The sequence below is a fragment of the Micropterus salmoides genome, unplaced genomic scaffold (genome assembly GCF_014851395.1).
Source record: "Micropterus salmoides isolate LMB-PRFRI ecotype aquatic unplaced genomic scaffold, ASM1485139v1 Ms_hic_scaffold_16, whole genome shotgun sequence".
NCBI classification, from domain to species: domain Eukaryota; kingdom Metazoa; phylum Chordata; class Actinopteri; order Centrarchiformes; family Centrarchidae; genus Micropterus; species Micropterus salmoides.
The window spans coordinates 19626909-19641029 of NW_024040707.1; the positions used below are offsets into that span (position 1 = coordinate 19626909).

General features: G+C 39.6%; 3 protein-coding genes across 3 annotated transcripts; 1 reads left to right on the top strand and 2 right to left on the bottom strand.

The window, feature by feature from the left end:
• Positions 1–308: 308 nt before the first annotated feature.
• On the top strand, positions 309–2098 carry LOC119905580. The gene is made up of 6 exons (XM_038722742.1): positions 309–534; positions 616–927; positions 1179–1305; positions 1401–1519; positions 1633–1679; positions 1807–2098. The coding sequence occupies exons 1-6, from the start codon at positions 501–503 to the stop codon at positions 1975–1977; spliced, it is 810 nt and encodes a 269-aa protein (XP_038578670.1). The 5' UTR covers positions 309–500; the 3' UTR covers positions 1978–2098.
• Positions 2099–2605: 507 nt separating this feature from the next.
• On the bottom strand, positions 2606–5484 carry LOC119905579 (pepsin A-like). The gene is given in 10 exon segments (XM_038722741.1): positions 2606–3049; positions 3154–3252; positions 3458–3602; positions 3698–3814; positions 3905–4101; positions 4216–4334; positions 4710–4827; positions 5104–5202; positions 5204–5246; positions 5429–5484. Coding segments are annotated over 10 exon segments (1131 nt in total). The 3' UTR covers positions 2606–2911.
• A 1685-nt stretch (positions 5485–7169) lies between these two features.
• On the bottom strand, positions 7170–9470 carry prok1 (prokineticin 1). Its single transcript, XM_038723667.1, has 3 exons — positions 9344–9470; positions 8225–8350; positions 7170–7921 (listed from the first exon to the last, which is right to left on the bottom strand). The coding sequence occupies exons 1-3, from the start codon at positions 9416–9418 to the stop codon at positions 7802–7804; spliced, it is 321 nt and encodes a 106-aa protein (XP_038579595.1). The 5' UTR covers positions 9419–9470; the 3' UTR covers positions 7170–7801.
• Positions 9471–14121: the final 4651 nt, after the last annotated feature.

Genomic DNA, 14121 nt, shown 5'->3' on the forward strand with positions numbered 1-14121 from the left:
TGTGAGGCTGTAATTGGTGGTATATTGCATTATAATGTGCAATTCCAGCATGTGTCCACATTTGTACAATAGAGTAGTACAGGGAATGAGGCAATGGCAAGAGCACTTGAACAACGTTATGTTATCCAGTACAAACACCACAAACTACTTCCTCAAAAAGTTAGTTAACATCCTTCTGACAATGTCATCATCATTAGTTTCAACGGGCTAATTGTGTTAGGTTGTTTCATAATATACAGACTTTCCTGTTCCTGTGTCCACCCACTGTGTATGAGCAATATGGAAACAGTTAAAATCTACTTAATAAAGAGGTTAAAAAGGAAATATATTGGAAATATAAAGTGTGCCACAACAATCCTCAAAAAGCCAGCAGCCTTAAGGACGCATCTGTCTGACTACTTCCTATTTTCTTCAGCAAGGAGGGGCCTCAAATCCTCTAAAAAATAAGAGAGTGGAAAACAGTCAAAAAGTGCTCAGCCTCAGTGAGCATTACACTGAAGATGAAGTTTTCATTTGTCTTGTTCCTTTTAGTAGGTATGGTGAATGCCAAATTTGACAATGTTCTGTTCTACGGTGTTTGTAATGCCATATTAATAAGAAATGTTTGTTTTCCAGGTATCCCTCCTCTAAAAGGGCAGCAGAGGATTGAGGAGTTTGAGCACATTCTGCTGAGACTCACCTTCCCTTCGTTTTACAATAGTTACAACAAATCCTGCTGTAAACTCTATCCAGGAGGATGTTACAAGCTGCTGGACAGCACAGGATATACCTGTGATTTACTGGAGGGACGAGTTACGAAATCTGAGAATGATGGCTGGATAGAATTTAAAATATCGGATGTGCAGTTTGTGGATGGAGGCTATTACAGATGTATGGTTCTGGGAATTCAAAATCCCATCTACAGTGATTACTATGTCGAGGTGTCTGGTGAGCAGTAACATAATCTTCATTAATGTGAAGTTATAAATAATAAATAATGTGCATTATGGAATAGCCTCTAGTGTGTGTGCAATAGTGCTTGGGCAAAAATGGCGTTATTACAGCTTAATAAGATAAATGTTTTCTTGCAAAATGATATTCCAGTGAAGTTTATTCCCTAGTAAAATAGGGAAACAATTTCAAAAGTTAATTCTAGGCATTTACTCTGGAAGCTTTTTTGATTTTCTTGCTTTTTGCAGAGGTTTCACTTCACCATAGCCAGTCTCAGCCTTCAGTGGCAACAACCGTCAAAGCCCCCAACACCTCCACGACACTCCCAGACTCCACTGGGCCTGTTCTGGCACAGGACCATGTTGACGGTCCCAGGTATTCATTCTGCAGATTACTCATTTTTGTTTCTCACCGGCCAAACAGCATTGTTTGACCAAAAAATAATGCAGCATTTTTTTTTTCCTATGCAGAGTTTCTTGGAGTTTTGGCCTGCCTCTAGCTGTCATTGTGTCCATTGCAGTGATGATTTTGATCACTTCAGTTATTGGTGTGGTTTTGTGCAGAGTCAAGGCAAAACCTAAACAGTCGAGTAAGCAGTTTCCTTAAATTGATGATCACAAAGTGTCCATCAATGTTTCTGGGGAAGAATATTTTTGGGGGGAATTGGTACACAGAATCAGTGATATTGTTTTTTCTTTGCAGACAAATATGGAGAAACTCTGTGTGAGTCACTGAAACAAGAGGCCCCGGTAAGTGCTAAACAGGGAACATGTAGTCTCTGTGATTCATTGTCACTTGTTTTACAAAGCAGATTGAATGTTTATGCCTCCAACTTCCTCTACAACGCTGTCTCTTGACGAGGGTTGTCTCCCCCAGGAAATGAGTGGCATAGTCTACACAACAGTAGACTTCAGAGCTCACCAGAAACCGACAGAGTTGTATGCAAACCTTAGGATGCACGAAACACAAGCGGGAGGCCCCAACTCGACTTGGAGTGCAGAGCATGATGGGATGGTGGAGTACTCCACACTGGCAATCCACCAGTGAATTCATGTGAAAGTTTAGTTTCTGATTTTGATGGGACCCATTTTATCTGTTACACCACAGTGTTTTTAAAGGGAACTCCTCTGATTATTTGAAAAATGAATAAAAAGACAAATATCTGCTGCTTCTGCTTTAACTTTTCTTTTGTCTGTTTTGAGTCCCCCAAATTTAAATTTTCTGGTGCAATATTAAATCACTAAACTACCCTTTTAAATGTATATAGCATGTGTTGTTTGGGGAAATGATAAATGACATAGATATGAAGTGATAATGGCATTTTTGAACAGATTATGTGAAATGAAAACTTAACAAAGCATTTGTGTTTGCTTCCATGTGGTTTTCTCTGAGTCCTTTTCGACACCATGGTCCTATTCACAGGCTGAGATAGCAGCACAGTTGTCACATCATGTCACCAGGTTATCTTTTGTTAAATCAGTGTTTGTCCTTATCAGTCTCTTCTAGCTTACAACCTTAGTGGAAATCTGGCCCTCCACTATTCTGAGAGCCGCTCGATATTCTTTTCTTGGTCTGTTCTTCCTTTACACAAAAAAACTGGTGCCAATCCTTTTTGTATCCTGTAAAAGGTCAAAGGTTTTTCTTGGGAATGAATGAACAGACTGGACTGTTTCTTATTCGTGTGACATTTTAATGTAACACCGTAACACCAAACTAAGGCGACTAAAGACGTTTCTAAAGGTGTTTTTGCTGTACTGATCTATGACGTTCATTGTAGTCACCACAGTCATTCTTACACATGCACAAAAAATTTACACAGAATGCTTTTAGTTGCTATAATCTATTTAATGCAAATGTAGCTACAACATGTTCACCTGTATACATTCCACAATCTCCCATTTTTTTTGCTTTGAATCTTCAATCGGACAAGCCCTTACAGGGGAAAACACACTTATAGATTATCCACAGTTGCGTTCACTGATTATGCAGATGGGGCCAGACCAATGTATGGACCCTGGGTATTAAAAACAGCGTAGTACTGCCTGATGAAGACATCTCCCAGGATCCAGAGCTGGTCAGAGCCACCCTGGCCAAAGCCAGTGTTGCAACCATAGGAGGTCTGTGGAGAGACAAGTAGAAATATATTTACTTCCTCCATATCTTCATGATAGTGCTGTAAACGTTTCTGTTGCAGTAGGCGGTTGCAATAGGGGTCTATCTGACCTGAGAGACGTAGGCAGTTGCAGGGATGGTGAAGGCGTTTCCATTGAGAGTGAAGGTGACATCAGGCATGCTCTGGACATTCTGGCAGTTCACTGTAGCCTGTGAGAAGAACATCACACACAGAGTGAAATACCTTGTAGCAGCAGATTTATTTTACAGGTGCCCAGCTAAAGCAAGTAACCAATCCTGCTTAAATATTTTTATTTGAGAGTTTTAATGCCGGACCATTAAATGTCTGTTTAATCTGGGTTCAGAAAATGGGGGAAATATACTTGAAACGGTATGGTATGACGGTATGACTCACATCTCCGTACTGGTCAGTTGTGGCTCCAACCCAGGAATTCATGTTGCTGATGTCACTGGTTGGGCCAACGATGAGGGAGGTACCAGTGTCAATAATGGCCTGGCAGCCACCAGAGCAGGCCACAGTCTGTCCATTGATGGTAACACTGTGCGGAGGAACAGCAGAAGGTGGATTACGGTCAAGCTAGGAAGCTTTATGCAACTTGTTTGCAGTTAGCATTTTGTTTATGTTTTTTTTAACCTGTCCATTTGGATCTGCCAGTAGGTGGCAGAGGTCAGAGGGATCCAGGTGATTTGTCCTGTGTAGTGGCTGCTGTCAACACCACCGAAGACCACCTCACTGCCCTGGTCGCTGTTGCTAAGAGAGTAAAAAACAAAAGTACATATGAACATAATGTTATAGGAAATGACACACATGTGCCAAAAGATTTCCATTCTGTTTCAGTACCCGCTCAGGTAGACAGAGAACATGGGCTGGGACACCAGTCCCTGCTGGATCATGTTGTCGAAAACAGGCACGACGTTGTCAGAGGCAATGGACTGGAAGGCCAATCCCAGGATGCCATCAGCCTGCATGCTAGCCATAAAAGGAGCCTCTGTTTGGCTAAGGCCAAAAACCTGGTTTGCCACAGAGATGCCGCCCACCTGGACAAACAAGACAGCTGTCAGTCACAGTTCAACAGACCACAGGGATATGCGTGTTTGAAGTCTAAATAGACATTTTTGCATTTTGCATTTTGTTCCAGGAACTTTGGTTACCGTAACAGTGTCACTGCCCAGATATCCGGTCATGCTGCCAGTGCCATACTGGATTGACAGGGACTGGCCGTTCGATTGGAAGGTGGATGACTGCTGTGGGTTGAACATGTTGTGGTTCTCTGCAGAGGAATGATATTTTTTATTAAATGTGCATTTTAGAAATATGCATTGTGTAAAACACTACCCAAATATTTGAATCATATCAGGTAACATTTTAACCCCCAAACAGAAGTGTTGACCCATCCTAAAAGCATTTTTGGTCCGCTCCCTTTTCTCCCAGCCTGAGCTGAATGAGTTCTTACTTAGGAGACGTTATGTAAGACAATGCAAGACTGTGTTCTGTCCGACTCTTATGAAGACGCACATGGTGTTGAAATGTAAGTAATTTAATAAAGTTTGTTGTTCCATGTGCTCTTGTATTCTTTGGATCTAATCTCTGAGGTCTCTCCTGAATAGCAGCCTGGCTTGCAGTGGTTAGTCTCAGTAATACTCACGGCAGGCCTGACTGGAACAGCCGACTGAGGGGACCCACAGGTTGGAGGAGCCGGTGTCAAAGATGACAATGAAAGACTGAGGAGGGGTGCCAATGGAGACCACACCATAGTAGGACAACTAGAGGGGTACAGGAAGATAAATTAACAGATGCAGACAACTTGATTCAATATGATTGAAATATGTGGGTCTCTTTCTGTTTTTCAGCAACAATTTTATTCCATATAATTTTCACCCATATGTATATGTATGTGTGTGTGTGTGTGTGTGTGTGTGTGTGTGTGCGTGTGTGTGTGTGTGTGTGCATGTGTGTGTGTGTGTGTGTCCTTAAACCAGAGGCTATGAGAACAAACAATAAGCTCAACCAAGTCTAAACTGTCTGTGGTCTGGACTTACGTCAGCATCGTTGGTCATTGGCTCAGTACCAGTCTGGAGGAACTTAACCAGTGGGTTGTATGGATGCTGCTTCCTGTACTTCTCCCATAGTCCTTTCTCCCTTCAGGGCTTGCCTGGCAGTCTTTCCCTTGATTAGGGGAAGCCTACAAATACAAAGGTGAATAAAGAATCAGCAAAATGCACAGACGTCCAGCATTTCATAACTGAAGACATCAGTCAAATAAACTCTTCTTAGAGCTTTAAGTTTGAAAGGTGTGATCAGTATGTGGAGAGATTGTCTGTCAACAACTCAGCCGATTGAGGTGTAAAAAGTCAAAGAACTTACCTAACAAGGCATTCAGAGAAAGCCACGAGGGCTGTCAGGACGATGAGCCACTTCATCATGTCAAAAACTGTTCTGTTGGACTCAGGCGAGTGACGTTCTGGTTGTAGAGTCCAGTCCTTATATACTTCATATGAAGGTTGTGTCTCCAAAATGCCCTTCCACATAACTTGATATCATGTATTAGCTGGAGATAAGAAATGTGCAATATGGTGATAAGTTTCCTCTTATCTAGGAGCAAATATTACATTAAACAACTGAACAATGAAAACTTTTTCATTATGAATTTTAAATATGTTTTGTGGCAATACATTACTGTAACATCAAGAATGCCTTCTAAAGAGGATTAGTTTATGTGTTTGTATGTTGCTTTTACAGTATAATGTTATAATATTCACAATTAAGAGAATCTATTTTGATTGTAGTGATTGTAATGTGCATATAGTGTGTATATATTTTACATACTTGATACTGATGTTTATACTTGATTGTGTGTTAAAACACTTTAATGGTGTCTGGTTCTGTCTTTTTCACATTCCCCTTTGCTGCTGTGCCAATTTGAATTTACCCCAAGGGGGGATCAATAAAGGAACATCTTATCTTATCTAATCTTAAACTCTGGTTGATGTTGTGCAACAGCCACTCAATGAAAACTTTGTGTTTTATTGCGCTGAAGAGAAATCATTCATGCAAAAGTAAGGTAACAATGCTAATGTTTATCTGTTATAATGTTTATATTTAAAATACTTTTAATAGATACACTGCGCACTTAATGTGTTCAGGAGATTTGTGTTCAGAGCTTCTGTTTAACGTTGATATGGAAACTTTCCACAGGTTTCCAAGGGTGTGAACAGAGGTTACTGATAACAATATTACACAAAGACACAGGAAAATGGCGTGAACTGTGAATAAAGAACAACAAAATGCTCAGAAATTCAAAAAGCTTACTCAAAATTATGTACATATTTTAATTTGACTTTGATTGGAAAGTTAATTTCATATCATATTTACACAGTTGATATTACATATTTCATTTCATTTTAAAATTCAAATTAAAAATCCAGTGTTTGTAATTGCTTCCATAACTTTGGGTTGCATTTGGTTTCACAAAATGTTTTTGCAGTGACATAGTTCCTTGAAACAGGGAAATTAACCTTTATCAAAGTGGTGTAAAAAGTATTAAGATTATTTACTGAAGTAAAGGTAGTTATACCACAATGTCAAAAATACTATTAGTCTATATTCAAAAAATAACTCAAGTCACAGTAGATATGTATTAGCAGTAAAATGTACTTAAAATATCAAAAGTGAAAGTACTCCTGCAGAAAAATGGCCCCTGTCAGTGTTACATGCATCATATTATTGGATTATTATTATTAGATATGCATTATATAAGCACCTTTTTATGTTACAGCTGGGTGAGGCGGAGCTGATTTTTCAGGTGGATAAAACTTGATATGCATAAAAGTATAAAGTAACATTAAGCACCTCATAATAGCACTTCAATAAATACCCAGTGACCAGTACCCAGTTACACTCCACCACTGTCAAAGCAACTGTTTCTAATGAATGTCGCATTTTCTTTCAAACCATCTTATGCACATTAATATGACGTCACATTGCTGTGTAATGTGTATTTGTGTGTTTTTGAGTATTTTTTAATTGTTAGCGCTTGTTGAGCTCCAAACGTCATTGAAATGTCTATTTTGAAAAAAAACAACAACGGCTTAGATCTTCTGTGGAATTGCCCTTTATTTTACATCTGCTGGGGTCAAATGTTTGGCACGAGTGAGATGCCTTTAGTCGTCACTTTTCGTTCGTTATACAGCAAGGTCAAGTCACAAGTTTGCTTGTGAAAGTAAAGGAGACTCATTATCACCTTCATCATAATCAGACTACGATTAAAACCACTTGACACTTCCATCCCATAACACGCATTATGTTTAATCAAGCAAAATAAAGTGAACACAGAAACAAATCCTCTACAGAGCAAGTCTCCAACGGCAACGTTGTTATAATACTTTTATTGACAAGAATATTTATAAATACTTCTTGATAAATGAACATAATGCGAGCACGAAAATAAAACAGCAAATGCTTCAATTGTTCCCAAATAGCTTCCTTGTTTTAAGTAGGTAAAAAGTATCTGATGTCTACTGAGGCTCTTGTTAACAGGTTATACAGTCTTGATATTTTCTGTCCTTGGTGTGTGGATTGATAGAATCCAAACTATGTATTATAGTGCATAGAGTACACAAATGAAGGATACAGTCAGTGAAGATTAAATATGTGTTTCGGATCCACATCCAGTTGAAGTCTTCAGTCTGAAATGCTGATTCTGCTGTGCTTCTCTTAATCTGAATGTTTGGCCGTCTTTTAAAAGTCCATGTTTTTGAAGTCGTCAGTACATCTATACCTGCTGTCAGCGTACCTGGTGCACAGCAAGTGGGGGAGACAGGGGCAGGTGTGATGTTGCCTTTTCCCTGGAAAGGGCACCTGAAAATGTGAAAAGGAGGAGTGGGGGTGAGATAATCTGACAGTTTAAATCCTTTATCGGCTGACAAGTGGAGGTGCAGGTCGGTTCACTGTGGAGAAGATCAATAACCTCTGCAGTTATCAGCAGCTTTTCTAAGGCTTCAGCCAACCTGCCAGCACTTGATACAATCTGAAATTAAACTAACACAAAAAAACAATGGTGAGCGAGAAAGAAAAGGAGTATGACTGTGTGTGTGTGTGTGTGTGTGTGTGTGTAGAAGGAGCGTGAAGCAGGAACATTAGTGACATCACATTTCTTCCCACCTTGTGGCTAAAGGGGTGGCATTCATCCCCTTCCACACCTCTTGGGACGCACATCCTCAGACCCCTCATCCACAGACTGACGGCACAGCAAAGACCAAAACCACACTGCACGTCTCTCTCACAGGCCTGCAGGAAGGACAGCGAGACGAGGTGGTACAGCCAGAAAAGAATAAAAGAGGCAAAGAGACACAGACAAGGCGAGTTCTTTTGATGCCAGTGAATGCGTTTTATTTTTATTTATGCTAATAGACATACCCTTTTATGTTTGAATCTATTTCACTTTTACTTATTGTAATAGGGATGCCCTCTCATGTCCGTACAGTGAAAGCCATTTTATCTATTGCCTGTCATCTCCCTAATCCATTTACGAATGAATATCAATCAGAGGACTGAGATAATTTCCTCTCGTTTTTCCAGTGGACTTGAAGCAGAGGAGGATGTGGTCTCCTGTCATTCATGTGTAATCACATTTTAGGAAATTATCCAGTAAAGAGAGCTGTGCTGCATATTTATAGTTTGAATATAAGAAAATTAAACCAAAAGTCAAAAGACAAGGGCTAGTAAAAGTATTTTTTAAATGTATATAGACGTTGAGAGAGCAAGCGTGCTTCCCAATGCATAGACAGAATGAATTCTGAAAAGAAAGAGTCAATTAATTCATTAAAATATAATAAATAGTTGATGATAAGTTCACTGTTTAAGTCATTTATTTAAGTTCAAATTTGCTGGGTCCTGCTTCTCAAATGTGAGCATTTTGGACTGGTGGTCAGAAAAAAACCCAAGCAATTTGAAGATGTCACCTTCGGCTCAGGAATCTTGTGATGCGTGTTACAGACTAAATGATTAATTGAGTAATCAAAAAAATGAAATAATGAAAATAATTGCTAGTTGTAGCCCTTAACAGTATTTAAATTTGAGTGTAAAATCTCATTGTTCCTCAATACAAGACAATCACAGAAAGGGAAGATAATAACAATGTAAAATGTTACTTATAATTAATGGAGTAATTAGTCATTTAAAGTAATTGGACACTCTTGTAAAAACTAATTAAAAATGTTTAAAATAACAGAACAAAAAGGACTTAACCGTGTGCAGCAGAGCCAGAAACCTCTCACTCACCCCTGTGATGACGGCTCCTCTGGACCAGCTCAGGGACACCAGGAGGAAGGACAGCAGCACCGCCCTGAAGCCCATGACAGCAACAGGAGAACTGGACTCTCTCAAGCTGTTAACGGTCTCTCCGGCTCTACCGTCAGTCATAAAGGTTCCCAGAACTCCTCAGAGGGGGGAGCCACACTCTCTCCCTCTCTTTATCCACCTCCGACCCCCACCCAATGCTCCCCCTTTCATCCCTCCCTCCCTCCCTCCCCATGTCTGAGATCTCCCCACCCCTCTCTGTCTGTCTCCTCAGAAGCTTCGTCACCTTACTCATCCCGATGACGGCTGATGGAAGCTCACTGTAGTCCCTTCCATTTGTATGTCTTTGTCTGTTACATAGGGTTTGACCACACACCTGCTCAAAGCAGAGGCTGACAGAGTTTCCATGACTCAAGTGGTTCAAGCTCACACAAAAAATTGATGGCATTCATATGAACTAAAATGAATACGACACCTCCTTGTGAGAAAAGGGCACAGGTGTCATGAAATCCAGAGTTATTTGTCAGTCAGACAAGACAAATCAACATCAAAGACATATAACGAGTTTACGGAAATTACCACAGCCTGACTCACAGACTGGGCTTCATCTAAAGCATTTACAGGCTGGAAAGTAATATTTTATCATATTACATTATATTTATTTTATTATGGGATATGTGTGCCAGGATGCCTTGCACTGTGCCAGCTGTCATCAACTTTAGCATCACCAGTTCATCCACACTGAGAGAATGAGACGCTCTTATCTTTTGAAACACTTATCTGCTTTGTCACATCACACATATATACTCTGTAATTCTTGTGATGCATGTGATCTTAAGTAATTGTTTGTTTTTTATTAAAAATATCAATTTTGACAGTGATATTTCTGTCCGATGTGGCCTTTTTTGAGTGAAGGCATCACTTGGTTTCTAGGTCTTAAATTATGTTTCTTTCATTAATTTGCTGTTTAAATTTACTTCATTTGAAACCCCTGAATTATTTTAGGCATTATCCAGTATATGGTTGGGTGATGATACACCGAGTCTGCGTCAGATCTCTATTTTGGGTTTGGCTCATTTGGAGATTTACTCTGGTTGTAAAGTGTCCATATGCAGCAAAAAATGGGATCTAGTGTTTATGCCAAACTCCCTTCGTACAAGATGAAAGATTCCTTTTGTGTGTTTGTGTATGTGTGTCTGTAACAAGGGAAGAAGATATCACGTGTATGTGGACCTTGTGAATTATTCTGCATCTATACGTGTGTTTGCCTACGTGTGTGCTTGGACAGTGATGGGCAGCAGGCTGTCAGCGAAAGCGCGTCCAGGATCTGATTTATGCTGTGAGAAGAGAAATACGAGTGGATGAAGAGGAGAGGAGAAGATAGAAGAATTAGAGGCGAGAAGAGGGACTGTACCCCATGGGTTAGTCAGCAGCACATTACACTGCTGCTGCGCAGGTGATGGATTCCTCCAATGCAGTGGCCACATAATTACATTCACCCATTTCTGCCCTGTCAGCAAGAGCTCTGAAGCCTCACTTTCTTGGGACAGGCAGCAGAAATCATGCAGGGAGGTAAGCCTGGCTGGTGGCCTCCAGCTAACTTTTGAAGAAAAGACATTAACAAAATACATCAACAAAAGGCTGCGAGAAACTGATTTAAACTCAAAATATTAATACTATATTCTATGTTCAATAAAGTTCAGGCATTGGTAAAGACCGCATTGGGTTGGTAAATGTTGTGTTTATCTTGCTGAAATAATGTTGGCACCAATGTTAGATTTTGTCTCTAAAGATGATTTAAATTCTCTGAGTGTCGAACAAAAACTTTATGCTTCTCCAATAACTGTTTTGTGACTAAGGAACATGTGACATTAGAACTTATTTGGGCAACCTCAGTTCATTGGGTAAGTCATATGATTGTGACCGCCTGTGTAATGCCTCAGAACTGTGAATTGTGAAAATTGAACTGTGGATTATCAACATATTCAGGATTAAAAATAATAAGTAATCTGATTTCTCACTGGGGCTGGGAGGAAGAGAGTGACACATGAACGATGTAATACAGAAAGGCAGGATCATTACATAAGTAATCCAGTTTAGAAAATGCATTTATGATTTAATGTATGAGGACCTTGCTACATAGAAGAAGCCAGGAATATTTTATTCTTATATTTTATTTTTATATAATATTTTATTCTATCTATCTATCTATCTATCTATCTATCTATCTATCTATCTATATCTATCTATCTATCTATCTATCTATCTATACATTATTACATTAGTACACATTGTACACAAAATAATAATACTCGTCTACAAGTATTATACTGGGACGAGGACAGAAGGTCAGCTGATCGATTAGCAGAGCGGAAGAGCGGGAAGGCGCGGAGGTTTGGAGCTACGTGGAGAGAGTGAACGAACGGTGGCCGGAAAACATAGTAGGATCGAACTTTGTTGGCGGATCTGCATGAACTGTACTGTGAATGTAACATCATGTCAAATAGTTCAGATGGGGATGAGATGGTGTGGATGATGTCCAGATCTGTAAGATTGAAAAGGGACTTGAGAGAAAGAGAGGGAGGGAAAAGTTGGTTAGAACATAGCGAGACCGGCGAGGGAAGTAATAACAAGAAACTGAGATCTAGCCAGAGTGAGAAACAGAATCCTGAGAAACGGAGAAAGTGCAAGGAAACGATTGGAAAGTTATAATTGAGTTCAATCAGGATGGTGGACACTATCACCCAATTAAACTTACCAAGGCGATTGAGAAGGAGATTGGCAAAATCAAATTTGCAAGATTTTTGAACAATAAACGGATACTGATACATGCAAGCAGCAAACAACAACAAGAAAAGATTCTTAGTATGTCCACACTTCAAGGGGAAAGGATGAAGGCCCACATCCCAGGAGCAACAGCAAAGGTTAGAGGAGTTATATCAGGAGTCCCTTTGAATATGTCAATGGAAGATATTAAAAATGAGATTCAGGGAGGCAAAGCAGTTGAGGCTACTAGACTAAAAAGCAAACAAGATGGATCATTAAAAGACACACTATCTGTGGTTGTGCAATTTGAGAGAACCCTCCCTAAGTCAGTCCAAATGGGATACATAAATTACAGCGTGAGAGAATACATCCCTCCCCCTATCAGATGCTATAAATGTCAAAGGATGGGGCACACAGCTCAGCAGTGCAAAGGAAAGCTAAGGTGTGCTAGATGCGGGGGCCAGCACGAGTATGGGAAATGTGAAAAGGATGCAAAGATTAAATGTTGTAACTGTGGAGGAGAGCATAGTGCTGCATTTGGTGGATGTGAAGTGCAAAGAGAAGCCAGAGAAGCCCAAAAGGTGAAGATATTGAACAAAGTATCATATGCAGAAGCTCTAAAGAAAGTAAGAGAAACAGGATCAAATAACAAAAACTCCAGTGGAATTGTAACACCAGTTAATCAGACACAAAACCAGATTCCAGCTCACACACAGAATGGTTGCGAGCATAAATGTAAAGTTGACGATGATACGTTGATAGTGAAAAAAGTGAACTTTGTGGGTTTCATATGTCACACCATCAATGTTGCGTCCCAGTTGAAAAAGAAAAGTGACAGAATTAAGGCTAGAAGCAGCAGGAAAGCTTCTTGATATGAAAAATATCAAAGCAGATCAAATACATGCATTGTTGACGGTAACTGAAAATGGAAATACACAAACAGAGGGTTAGGACACTTATAATGGTTCTTCACATACTACAGTGGAATGCAAGAAGTCTTATAGCTAATGGTCAAGAATTCAAAAAGTACATTCATGAATTAGATGTTGTTCCAGATGCAATATGTGTACAAGAAACTTGGTTACGAGACAGACTAGATTATGTGATACCAGGGTTTAGCTCTATAAGGTACGATAGACCTAAAAACCACACTGGTGGAGGGTGCATCACCTTTATCAAGGTTGGGTTGGCCTACAGGGAATTCCCAAGCTCAGAAGATTCAGAATGTATAATAGTTGAAATCTATAGCCCAAGGAAAGTGGGAAACATTAAATTGATTAATTTCTATAACCCATGCAAAAACTTAGATATCAATAAACTGAATGAAATGGCAGGGACTGTATACAGGAAAGAAATATGGTGTGGGGACTTCAATGCACACAACAGCTTATGGGGCAGCAATCACACAGATAATAATGGGGACATAATTGAAGAAATGATGGAAGAAAGATCACTGGTCTGCATTAATAATGGACAGGGAACACGAATGGATGTGAATAGGGGTAAAACATCATGTTTAGATATCACACTGGTATCAGATAATTTGGTAAAAGCATGTGAATGGTTTGTTATGAATGATTCTACCATAGGAAGTGACCATTTTCCAGTTCTCACTATTATTAACACAAATGTATGTTTCCTAGAAGGAAGTACAATTAACAGATGGTGCTTTGAGAAAGCAGACTGGGAAAAATTTAGGTTATGTTGTACGAAGTCAGCAAACCTTGTGACATTTGAAGGTGATGTAGAGGAATGCACAAAGCAAATTACAGAACACATTATAAATGCAGCACATTTAAGTATTCCAAAAAGAACAACAAAGGGCACGAAGAAAGTGGTCCCCTGGTGGAATGAGGAGTGTAGCAGAGCTAGAAAAGAACGAAACAAAGCCTTTAAAACATTAAAGAAGAATTTATCACAAGAGAGTGTTTTGGATTTTCAAAGGAAAAGGGCAGTGGCACGTAGGACAATTAAGTTAACCAAAAAGAAAAGTT

Excerpts from the sequence above, each read along its gene's own strand:
- LOC119905580 (XM_038722742.1), top strand. The coding sequence starts at position 501 with ATGAAGTTTTCATTTGTCTTGTTCCTTTTAGTAG. Across the intron at positions 1,306-1,400 it reads GACCATGTTGACGGTCCCAG|AGTTTCTTGGAGTTTTGGCC; the intron begins GTATTCATTCTG and ends TTTCCTATGCAG. Across the intron at positions 1,680-1,806 it reads CACTGAAACAAGAGGCCCCG|GAAATGAGTGGCATAGTCTA; the intron begins GTAAGTGCTAAA and ends TGTCTCCCCCAG.
- prok1 (XM_038723667.1), bottom strand. The coding sequence starts at position 9,418 with ATGGGCTTCAGGGCGGTGCTGCTGTCCTTCCTCCTGGTGTCCCTGAGC. Across the intron at positions 8,351-9,343 it reads GAGGAGCCGTCATCACAGGG|GCCTGTGAGAGAGACGTGCA; the intron begins GTGAGTGAGAGG and ends TCCTTCCTGCAG. Across the intron at positions 7,922-8,224 it reads GCCACCCCTTTAGCCACAAG|GTGCCCTTTCCAGGGAAAAG; the intron begins GTGGGAAGAAAT and ends TCACATTTTCAG.